The 12,750-nt window shown below is 36.1% G+C and overlaps 2 protein-coding genes across 6 annotated transcripts in view; one reads left to right on the top strand and one right to left on the bottom strand.

Annotated features, from left to right (window-relative positions):
- LOC103821325 (serine/arginine-rich splicing factor 7) overlaps positions 1–12,750 on the top strand; it is a 1,055,603-nt gene that overhangs the window by 481,006 nt on the left and 561,847 nt on the right. The window lies entirely within an intron of this gene.
- LCLAT1 (lysocardiolipin acyltransferase 1) overlaps positions 1–12,750 on the bottom strand; it is a 112,045-nt gene that overhangs the window by 96,164 nt on the left and 3,131 nt on the right. For 2 of the 4 annotated variants that reach the window (XM_018921031.3, XM_030236138.2), the window contains exon 3: positions 7,600–7,681. The exons of the other annotated variants lie outside the window; for them this stretch is intronic. In XM_018921031.3, the coding sequence (XP_018776576.1) occupies positions 7,600–7,637 (38 nt within the window). In that variant the 5' untranslated portion in view covers positions 7,638–7,681. The remainder of the gene's footprint in view (positions 1–7,599; positions 7,682–12,750) is intronic. 4 annotated transcript variants of the gene reach the window in all.

Here is a 12,750-nt window from a genome sequence, read left to right as displayed (position 1 = left end):
ATACTAAAAGTCTTGTAAAAATGTCAGCAAGAGGAACTCAATAAAGGTCAAGACACTTTGAAAAGGAGAAGTTAATCAAAGATTTTCTGTATTTACTTTACTGTCTTTTGTTCCATAACATAGTACAATGTACTCTAGGTTACTTTAAAGCTGTAACCTTTCTTGCCAGCATTCACTGTTCACTAACATAAAAGTACCAAGTTTTGCTTGAATAAGCCAAACCTGTTGATGTGTAAATTATGAGTCTCCAAAAGCACTACTTAAATGACAGAGCTTCACCAACATGATTACTTTTGACTGCTCTTGCATAAACCAAAATAAACAACAGGTGGGGAATGACTCCAGAACTCCCTTCATATATTTTAAACAGCCTTTAATGTTACCATTCCCACCACTAGCAAATGAAAATAGGTGGGACAAATATTTTTGTGCCAATAAAAATGTTTCATTTAACAACAAAGCATGTGTTAAGAAGGCCAATTAAAATGTACAGGCACGTTTTGAAGTCACTGAATTTAGAGTTATGAAAATAAACCAGCATTTTCAAAATGGAAGCATGACAAAAACGACAAGCAGATTTCCATTACCCTAAGGAAAACCATGATTTTCAAATAATTTTCTTTAAAATGTCACTATCAAAATCAAAGCAAAAATCAAGAATGAGAGAGATTGTGAATAGCTCAAAACTACTCTTGAAACTTAATTTTTGTGGTTCCACAACCACATTTTCCTGTGCTTTAAAGTGCTTCTTTCCTTTCTTAAAGGGCAAGCCCATTAACACAAGAGGAGAAACAGCCTATAGCAAGACCACATAGCAAGTGTTTCTGTCCTTCCCCTCCTCAGGAAAGAGTATTATTTTCCTAGGGTGGCTTAGTTAAATGTACATTTAAGTTGCTCTAACAGCAGCTATAACTACTGCTTCTGTTTTCAATTCACATGATTCCCAAGATTTAAAAGTGGAAAGGAAATTTGTTTCCCAAATAACACCCCTGATTCTGCAGCTTACTTAAAGCTAAGTAGTTATTTCCTGTGAGAATTTTACAGGAGTTAATAAGACATCATTTTCTTTTAAAGAGAATCATCCGTGAGTCATCTCAAACCCATCCAGACAGAATACCCCTACAGACAACAGATGCACACAGAATGGCTGAGTTGGAAGGGATCTCTGGAGGTCTTCCGGTCCTATCCTGCTCAAGCAGGACCAACTGCAGACAGTGAGCTTATGAATATCTGAGGGAGACTCCATAACCACCTTGGGCAACCTGTGCTGGCGCTCACTAACCCTCCCAGTCAAAAAAGGTGTTTTCTGATGTGTCTCTGTTTGTGCTCATTGCCTCTGGTCCTGTCACTGGGCACCACAGAGAAGAGCCTTGTTCCATCCTCTCTGTACCCTCCCTTCAGGCACTTGCACACTGATAACATGTCCCTCCCCAAACCTTTTCTCCTCCAGGCTGAGCAGCCCCAGCTCCCACTCCCTCCTCATGTGTCAGAGATGCTCCTGTCCCCTCAACATCTTTGTGGCCCTTCATTGAACACTCTCCTGTATATCCAGTATGTGTCTGTGCAGGGACTCAATCCTAAACATTTCTGAAAGAAACAGAGTATCCTGATAAGCTGGGAAGTTAAACCTGAAGGGTTAAAAGTTTCACCTAAGCTGCTTGTGCAGGGTTTTTACAAGGCAAAGAGCCCTCCAAATGAGGAAGCTTCTGCTTTAGCCACTACAATAATAGCTTTGGTCCTGGTCCTAACTCAGAGCAGAACAATCAAGGCCAGCTTTCAGAAAACTAAATTCTGCCTGAAAATATCTCCCTGTTAGCTGCAAAATTAGGGAGATGATAAAGTCACTTAAAAATTCAACAGTCCTCAGCTTTCTTTCAAACAGTTTCAGCTTCATGAAGCAAAAATAAAGCAGATAATGTTGTTGCAAAATATTGCAAGGCTGAGAGAAAAAATTAGCAACTCTGTGTCAGAGCAAGAAAAAATTAGCAACTCTGTGTCACAGCATGACCTATCAAAATAGTTCAAATTACTTTAGGAAGCAATAAATATATTAAAAAAAAAAAAAAAATAGTTTACCGCTTTTCCAACTTTTCTCCCTCCACATTTTGGTAAGAGGACCAAATACCTAGGCAGACTAGAAGACACGAGCAACAACTGCAAGTTCCTTTACACTCATTTATATTAAACCATTATTCTTTCACAGTGCTTCCAGAGCAGTTTACAGTAATCTGCACTCTGAAAAGGGATGTAACAGACAAAGAAAAGGAGACATTATGTGATGAGCATTTCTTAGGATGTCAGAATTTTTATTAACTTACACTGTAGCAAAGAAGAAAGAGATTAATGGCAACAGAGCAAGCAAGAAATGGGATTTTACGTATATTATGGAAAATACAAAATTGAAAGTGATCTAAAACCTCTAACAGCATATTTATAAGTCTTTTTTACTGGTAACAGATTCCAAGCTTCAAATCAGGTTTGACTGAATGAGTCAGTAAGGAAAAATATAATAATTTCCTGATACTTCACTGAAATTCTTAGACCAAACTACAACAAAAATAAATAATAATCCTTTTTAGAAGGACTATTAGAACAGGATTCTCCTCCAGTTGTTCAGGAACGTTAGGGATTGAAAGTATTTCAAAATGTCTGGCTGCAGTTCAACACAACATAGCTAATGGGACTCAATATGAACTCTCCCATAACACTGTATCTAGTCAAATAATTTCTCTTTATAACTTTCTATCTCTAGCTTCCATACTCATAGAGATATCAAGCATATAAATGGAAAACTACATTAAGAGATATCATAACTGACTCTTCTAAGCTGAAAGTAGTTTTTCTGTACATTATGAACCACCTCAAGTCAGCTGAAAGATACCCTATAAAATAACATCTACAGCCTGCAATTTCTGTAAAGCTGTTACACATTTTGATGACATAATTTTGTCACTTTCTATTATGAAGACCACATAACAGAAATGTAACACTTTTTGCCATCAAAGTCTACTTGGTCTGTAGAGGAGTATTATTTTTTTTTTTATCACTAGCAGGGAATTCAAGGCATTAATTGTAATTAATTGTAATTTGTTATCAGAAGTACCAATAAAGGCAACCACTGTGCCATCCACGAAAAGCTGAAAAAGACTGAACTGATTACCAAATAAAGTAAAGTATGATAAATCTAAAACTCCAAGCTTCACACCTCATTCAAAATGTATCTCTCCAAGTTATCAATTGCAAAGATGTCTGCCAGTTATTCATTCTAAATAACATAAAAGACTAAGGTACATTTACATCAAGTAACTTCAAGAACATTTTTAGAAGGCTGAAATTCACTGCGAAAGCCAACAAAGATTAGGGAAAGCCGTCTATTACCAATTAGGCAGTAAAAGTCAAAGCACAGAGGTTCAGTATTAACTCCTTGGGAGAAAGGCATCCCAATCAACATCCTTCACCTTCACCGCAGAGTTATCACCCTGAAACTAGAAGTGGTCCTGGATGGCCAATACAATTTTCAGAAGTTACTGTGAGGAAAATTTCAGAATGTGAGTTGAGAAATTAGAACAGGCTATTTTCCTCCTACTTCTTGGAACAATAAGCTATGTGTTCAATCATGCATATGTCAATAGACAAGGAACTGTTTCACTCTGGACCAAAGCAAGATTTAAGGCATAAAGCAGAATTTGAGAGGCATAAAGCAGAATTTGAGAGGCATAAAGCAGAATTCAATCAAACTGCAGGACCATTTGCAATTGTAAATGGCTTTGAAGAAATAACTTGGAATGCTGACAGATTTCTTTTTCTGGTGCTCTTGATCCTATATTCAGGAACTCAATCCAGTGATCTCTCTGTGGAGGCAGCATTGATCTCAGGTATGTGTCATTTGCCTGCAACAAAACAGACTGCCAGGAAATCATAGTCTCAGACTACAGATGAAGTGATTCTGTGGAAATCTAGCACATAATGATTAGTTTTGGCCCTGAAAGTGTTTTGGTCAGATACAGCAACATCGGAATTTACAGGAGGGAGAGGATGACATTTAGCAAGGGCTAATCCTCAGTGTAAGTACAGTTTGCTACATCCACAGTGGAGATCAGGAGATTCAGCACCATTCAAAAAAAAAAAAAAAAAAAAAAACCATTTGGGATACTGAAGCTGCACAATGAAACAAAGAGAAATTATAAAGCACCAGATTTAAGGCTGTTGCTCCCTGGCTGGTTTGTTTTTTCCCCACCTTATCTAATGCTCAGGCCTTGACAGCTGGGTGAAGAAGGAGAAATTCCTTTGTATTTTTTTTTCCCCTTCCCACAGTAGAGTGCTTAGATATTAAAATTCTAGGGCAAAACCCTCTTTTCCCCCCGTTTTATTCCATCTTAAGTTTATTATACTGCTATCTGAAAGTGTTGTATTTCAGGAATTTATTTTCACAAAAGATCCTATTTATATTTTTATAATTCAAGGCCTATATTATAACTCAGCACACAGCATATGAATTGTGTCTGCTTAATCGGGAATGTTTCCAGACTAATTTTTTTTCAGAATATTTGTCACTGTGCAGTACATCACAAGCACAATTCACAGTTGTTATCAGCTTCAGTTGCAGCTGTGAAAGCTTTGCATTCTTTATTTTATAGATGTCCAATTTGGAACCTTACCATTCAAATACAAGGATCACAAGTGGTTACTGTTAATGATGTTACATATCTTGCTTCTTAAGCAAAAAGTAAAATCCAGGTCTTCAGTGGCATTTAACTACAGAAACCTTCAGATGATCATCTCCAATCCTTTACTCAGTTCAGGATACAACATCAGGCACATGGAACAAGTAAAAAGGGTTCTACAGACCACATTCTTTAAATCTAAGGCGTTCCTAAAATACAAGCCATGGTAAGCAGCAAGTTTTTAACGGGGGAAAAAAAGATAATTTGTTAATGGAAATACATCCTGTCAATTCAAATAAGGAGATGTGGATGACAATAAAAACCTTAGCCCATATATCACTTGTCACTTATGCTTCTGCTGGTATTTTAATGAAGTCTAAGATCATGAGCCTACTGTGAAGAGAATCTGGAAGAGTAACAGCTGCTCATCTCTAATAGCAATCATGTAATTTAAGAAATGTCATTTTATTATTTTCCAGGAACAAAGGAAAGGAAAACACTCCAATGACAAGGCAGGATAACTTAAACCGAGGAAGACCCAACATTCCCATGTACAATATGCATGCTTTCCTAAAAATCAAAACCTCAGCATTTAAGTTGGCCAGAAATCATAATTTCCAAGCATTCCCTTCAAATTATTTAGCTAAATTAAAAAAAAAAAACCCACCAAAAAACCCCAAACAACTAGAGCTAGAAAGGAATCAGACATAACTATTTCTGTATTTGCTACATTTCAGGGTAGGTCTGATAGCACCAACAGGTTAATGGATGAAAGAGCAAAGTATTAATTAAAGCAGAAGCTTTCATTTCCAAGCCATTAGAATAAATCTCTGTGGTCAGTGTACAATTCCTTAAACCAGCAGGCTCGACTGAGTTAAAGAAAGAGCAAATCCTATAATATTTAATGTTTCTCATGCCTAATCTAGGTACCTTTTTATGAGTACTTCACTTTTCCTCCACAGAAGCAAAATTATGTCTTCTAGTGCTATTAAGTGCTCATAAAAGAACTGATTTTCAAATAAAAAAATTATTATTATGAAAACTATAAAATGTAACCTATTTTCCTTTTGAAATAAATTCTGTCCATCCAGAAGAATCAATTAAATCAATCAAACTATAGAATTTGAAGGTAATAAAACAATGATTCTAAGTATTTTCTTCTTCTTTTTTTCTACTAGTTACATTGTAGTCAGAAAATTTCTCTATTCTACATTAAGGAACAACTTAACCAAGCTAACTTCCTTCTGAAAAAATTAATTGAGCTTTAATTATGATTGCATTTAGAATGCTTACATAGAAATTTCCTAAGCTTTTTCCAGAGCAAAAACAGTTAAAATGTTTTAATTAAACCACCTTTCCTTGAGAAATGTTTCCTTTACAATGTTTTTAATATAACTCAACATTGGCTGCATCTTTCTTGACAGATGGTATTTCCTTAACAGAGAATGTCTCAAATGGTTTATGTATAACATTCTTTCTAAAATTCATTTCCTTTCTGTGTAAGAAGTTAATACACCAAGAAAAAAAAACACCAGGAATGTTTCATGCCATGTGGGATATAAGAGTTCTAGAGTTTTGCTTTAAATTAGCCGAGTAATATTTATGTAGAAATATTATTAATGTGGTTGAAGCTTAACATTTGGAAAATGGAAAAATACTTGCCCACAACACTGCTTCTCTCCAGATACCACTCCAAGATTAACTTCTCTTTTATGTTCTACTCCTCAGTCCTGTGTCTGGTGAAATCTGACAGATCTCAGTAAGGTTCAGCTCAGGAGAGAGATGTTAACTGGGTGATTGTTTTCAAGAACAACAGACTAGTAGTTCTGTAACAAATACCTTCCAAACCAGAAAGGAAAGTTCTTATAACTTCCCTCCAAAATCATTCAAAACTCTGAAATCAGCAGAAAAGCACACCATAATCCTTCTCAGGAGGAGGACAGACACTGAGGTCTCACAGAAGTAGATGCAGCTCCTAGGGATGGGCCACTGCTCCATATTAACATCAAAACACAAGTTCTTAAGAGAGAGACTTCTATAAGCTGGATGAAGAACTAAGGTTCCACCAGTAAAAATCCTGGGGAAATTGAATCTTTGCAGGATATTCAGGCCAAAGGTATTGGGTTTGCAGCTTGTAATATACACTCCCTATGAAGGTTGTAAACCTTTGGCTAAATGGCTGGAGAGCAACATCAGTAAGTGCAGTCTCTAAGTGATAAAGAAATACCTATTGATAATTTCTTTTTCTTCTCGTTATGCTATAAGCATTCATTAAAATATTACTTTTCTAACAGATCAAATAATTTTCTGTACAGCCAAAAATTTTTATTCTAAAATATTCTGCCATTCTTCTAAAATATTCTGTGGAACTATATTTACAACAATATTTTGCAGTTTCTACATTCCATTTTTGGGCATCTCTTAGCCAATATGTCATTTTGTGAGTCTTCCAGTAAACATTATCATCTGTGTTAATACTGTGTTCATAGACAATATCTTGCACTGAAATCCAAAGCTACCAGACAGTTTCCCTAAATCTAAAGGTCTGCCTACTTTATGAAAAAATTATGTATTTCTAAACTTCACAAAACCCTGTCCTAAATATGCTTTTTCCAGCTACTTCAGTACACAGTGAGAGATCATGGAGACTGGGAATATAATCTTTCTTTCTAGCATGCAAACTCATTTTAGCTTTCTGCTCACAGCAATGCTACCTTCAGTTCTGAAGGCAAGCTGAATGCCCAGAGCCCATGATAACAAAGCTTTGGGCAATATGTGCAGTGCCAGTTTGCCTAAAAGATTTTTATGGATGCCTTCCATAAGGTTAAAAAAGAAAGAACAGCTGTATTTAGCACCTGTATTTGCCACTGACACATGTAAAATGAACAAGGACCTGAAGGAACTTGGGGTCACAGACAACATGGGAGTAACTTACAGCCTCCCTTTAAAAGGCGAAGGATTTCCTACAGCCATTCCAGGGGCCGGGTGCTGTTTCAGGAGGGTGAAAGTCTGCCAAGCTGCAAAGGCACAGAGAAAAGGCAGACCATCAGAAAATCCAGCTAACATGTGACTGAAATAAGAAAACTTTACTAAATCCTCTAGACTTTTCATAAGATTCTTTCCAATTAAAAATAATTGCTATTAGTATGTTTTCAAAGAGAACTACTGCACAGGAGTGCTGTGTAACACATCATATTTGCTCTTCAGTAGACCTGCCTACCACAATTACTTCAACAAAACCCACATCATTTCAACTATTTTTCCCTTTAGACAGAATATGTACTCCTGTGCTATCAATAACCATTTTAGCAATATCCCTGTTGTGACCACTTCATGCACATTTGCTTCTGCCTAAACTTAATTTCCATACTTCCATAACTACAGAGCCATTGTCTTAATTTTGCAGGTCAGTCATCTCTCGAGGTCCTTTGATGGCCTGCTGTAATTAGAACACACATGAAAAAATAGCTATTTGACCTTTGACAACTTTGCAGGCATTTGTCTTTCAAAAACTATTAAGGTGGCAGACAAGATGAACATGCAGTTTTTTTACCCACGGTCATAATCTAAATGATATGTGCTGTTCAATTCAAGCATTGTTTTAAAGGGTGGGGGTTTTTATTGCTTAGTGGAGTTGACACTGTTCAAGGTCTAACACAGCATCCAAGAGAGGTGCAAAACTAAATGCTTCTCAGTATTTACCAAAAAGACCAAGATTTTTTCTTCATAGTAGGACTGAGATACAATACATACAATGCCTACCTTTATTGCAACTTAAGTAAAAATATTCTGTGAGATAAAATAATTTCTAAAATTTTCTATTAAAATGTAAGTAAATTGTGGCAATTGGCATCTCAAGATAGAATAATTTATGACAAATTAATGAAGTATTCATTCTGCAATGAATGGTAGACCCATGCAAGCACTCAAAATAGCGGATAACTGTAAGGATTTAATTTCAAACTTGGTATTCAAGAGAAAATTTAAACCTGATGTTCCTAATAAAAGAACACACTTCTCTGAGCAAAACCATAATTTTGGGAGAGACACACCCTTTGTCGCTTCCAATGGTTAGAAATAGATGAGTCTGCAAAACATTTATTGTAAATCATATTGAGACAAGAGTATTTTTTTAAGGAAACTCTAGTGCAAAATCCATGTCATGGAGGCAGCACAAAATGCAGCAAAACCAATCCTTTCCTCAACCAATCTATCACCAAAGTTTAGAAAGATCAAACATAACCAGAACACTACATTTTCCTAGACAGTCTGTAATTATTTAAGAGAGATTCGAACAAACCAAACACCCTCTTTCCAAATGTGAAATGCATGCCAATTCCCAGGACATTAACTGGGAATTCCACTAGCTGATGATGAATTACACATAAATAGCTGACTGGCAACCCATCCTTTTTACTTGTCCTAACCTGGGCAAGAGAGCCTAAAAGAAATTGTTAAAACTGTTTTCTTTTTAAAGGAATTCACTAGGTAAATTGACAGATTAGTGATGTTTTCACACTGAAGAGGGCGGACCAGAAGAAAGCTTCTGTCTGTTTAGGAGGCTGAAAGGAAATGATTAGCCTTACCTCACCAGACTACAGGCTGTCTCTTAAACTTGGCATGAGTGCATTACCTCACACTTTCTAAAATGTTGGACTCTTGAAGAAAAGAGGATTTCCATGAGTGAAGAGTTTATTTAAATAAAAAAGAATTAAAAATTGACTGGTCCAAACAGAGACTTAACAGGTAAGTACTTTTTTTTTACTTGTTTTGCTCTTTGAGAAATCTTTTGCAGTTTTCCTTGGCTTTGTTGAAGAACCAAGCACCAAGCAATGACTTCCTGGAGCACCTGCCCCCAGCTCCAGCTGATACACAATCTCAAAATTTTACCCAGCAGAACCAGAAACAAGCTCAAAGTTCTGACCATAGCTTGAAAGCCTATTTGCAGCTTAGCTTACTTTGAAAAGTTCTGTCTTCCACGAATCAGCATGTGGCCACCACTGTCTCCTGGCTTATCATACCAGGTGAGTTAAGAGTTTTTTCTCAATGAGGACAAAACATGTAAATGCTTTTCAGTGAACAGAATGCTTAAGAAATTCCCACTGTACAACAAGAATTCTGGGGAAGAGTTAGTCAAGTTTATGGGAAAAAATCATTGACTAAAATTAAAAGTGCTTCATCACATAAGTTTCTTAAAGGTAATAGCACAAGCTGCAAATATTAGAAGAAAAATGAAAGCTTTACCAGTCATTATTAAATTTATTATTTTTTTTCTTGCTAAAGTACTATCTGCTTTTTCAAAACCAATGCTCTTTATACTCAAACTGATCACAAACATGATCTTGAAAACAAATGGAACTGATTAGCTGAACAAATGCCTGATTACTGTAGGTATCAAAAACCAGAAGGATCTAGACCTTCCAGCAAAGGAATAATAAAATAAAGCAAATAAAAAAACCCAAATGAGTTTTCTCACAATTCCATGTCCAAACTAGGACAGATTTTTTTTACATTATTTTCACTAGTTTATCAAAGCTAACAGCACATCTCATATAAAAACACAAAATGGAAATCCAGAGGACTACTCATCATTCTCTTACATTTCTCCTCACACTTAGGGAAAGGAATTCACTCTACCTGTGATCAGAAGAAATGGTCTATCTGAAGAGAAGTCTGCTGACAGATTGACTCCCTTGATCTCTGAACACTCTGCAGCTGGAAAACTCTCAGAATAGCCAAGACCTTTTTTCTTCCATTTGGGTATTAAACAGTGATACAAGATTGGTAACAGTTTTTGGGGTCTTTTTACTTGAGGGTTTTTCTAGCACTTTTCTAGAAACTGAAACAAGCAAATGTTTAGCAGCAACTCAGAAGGTTGTAATAGTCACCTGATAGATGCAATTCAGATTCCTTCTCACTTCTGTGTGGGAATACATAAAATGCTGAATATCATCTAGCCAGAGCTTTATACTTGCTATACATCTGTTTACAGCTTTAACTCACCAACTGAAAATGGTAACTATACCATGCCCAAGGACATACAAGACAACCAATGAAAACCTCAGTAATCTCCAAAACTTCACACACTGCTTGCAGAGAAGTCTGGAAAAACAGAGGCATTTTACTGTGTTTTGATGTTGTAATTTAGCTGCTTGATGAATGGAATTTACAGTTTCTTTCTGAACAGCTACCTTTCAAATTTCAGAAATACCACTGAAAGCACTTCACGCTGTATTTATTACAGAGAGACTACTAGCATCCTATTTGAGGCTGTCTATAAACAAATTGTAAAAACAGTTCAAAAACATTAATCAGCTTAAAAACATTAATTTCTGCATATATTTTTCTATGTAAGTTAAATCCCATTAGGAGAACATACTTTTTAAAATATGGCTTGAGCTAATTTTAAAGATGGTTGGAAAAGTTTGGCCTACACTGATTAAAATCTATACTTAAATGAAAGGAAAATTTAACCACAAAAACTGTGCTCATTTTAGAAAAACAAGCATATCACTGCCAAAGTGCAGTCCTAAGTTTAGATTGCTGTCTGACTAAAACATTATAATTATGAGAAACTGAAATGGATTTCTAAATGTTTCAAGATGAAACAGCCATTGGGTAATTTGCAAGATATGCAATTATCTTCTGAATTCAAACACAATGGTAATACTTGATCTGAACAAATGCAGACTGTTTCTGTGAAGACTGAGGAAATCAATGTTAAACATCAATACCAACACTAGATAGGAGTAACCATAATGAAATCTAAGAGCAGAATTACCAAGTGATGTGGAATTAATTAGTTCAAGAATTTTCTCTGAGGAGAAGAAAAAAAAAAGGCTTGGAATCTCTGTTGCTTCTGTCTCTCCAAGAGCTGCTCAAGCTGAACAGAGGGTCCTCAGCCCTTTTATCCCCCTTAAAACTGCATCAGGAGCCATTTCACCCAAGCTCTCACCTGTAGCAAGACAGCAATATTTTTACCTTTAAACACCAGAGAGGGTCTTCAAATAGATTCAAAGGGCCATATGTTCTGTTACTTCATAATTAACACTCATACCTTCATGGGATCATTATCATACTTGACCACGCAAAAGTTAAAAGGAAACAAAAATTAAACATAATCACACAATCACCCCAGATCTGTTTGTCCATTTCATGTAAAACCATTGTAAATTCAAGTTACTTTGAAAAGTAAGTTAAATCTTGATATGCAACAATCATTAACAGTTTGATGCAATCAGCAGGATTGCAAGAAATTCTAAGTACCTCCATTCTTGTTTCAAAATCATGATGGCATGTACTTGTCAGTACCTGCACTGCCTTTTATTTTCTGTCTTGGATTTAGGAAGAAAAATTAATGACTTGGCTGTGTTCTATTTCTGGGTCTCCTTTGAAAGCCTGAGTGTTCAGTTATCTTTTGACTCTTCTGACTACAGCCCAGTCTGTTGTTTCACTGACTTGGTGAAAGGAGTACAAAACAATCCATCATTTATACATAAAAACACATAGGAACTGTGAGAAGCATGTCTAGGGACACAGCAGTTCACAGGACCACCATCATTCAAAGAGTAATTTTAGAAAGGACCAGAGAAACTTTTCAGCAAAAATTAATTCTCTTTCTACCAGCACTGTGAGGTGATCCACATAACTGCTTCATACAGACTCATGAGGCAGTGTTCATTTAGCCTTCATGGCACCTCTGGAGCTGCCATCAAAGGAGAAGAGCAAATAGAGATCAATTTCGCTCAACAGTAAGAGACGCTGGATGCCTTAAAAACAATAAAACCATGGTAAGCTCAATGAAAAAGCATCTAAGATTAAGAAATATCTTTCAGAAACACTGCAATGAAAATAATACCTGCTCCCTTGATACCTAAAATAAGATCAACAGCAGGTTTTACACCAAAGGATGCCTGGAACAAGCTCCTCAAGAATCAGGGGAGTTTTAGTATCACACATGCAAAATCTTGGAAAAGCAAGGTGAAAAAAAACAGTTCTGTTCTCAAGGGGGAAACCACCTTAAGCCTATTATCAGATTAAAGGCAAATTAATTTCCTCAAACTCATGAAAGGATAGTGTGTGAACC

The sequence above is a fragment of the Serinus canaria genome, chromosome 3 (assembly GCF_022539315.1).
Source record: "Serinus canaria isolate serCan28SL12 chromosome 3, serCan2020, whole genome shotgun sequence".
In the NCBI taxonomy this organism is placed as follows: domain Eukaryota; kingdom Metazoa; phylum Chordata; class Aves; order Passeriformes; family Fringillidae; genus Serinus; species Serinus canaria.
The sequence above is the reverse complement of the archived record's forward strand: the minus strand, read 5'-3'. Positions and strand labels throughout refer to the sequence as shown.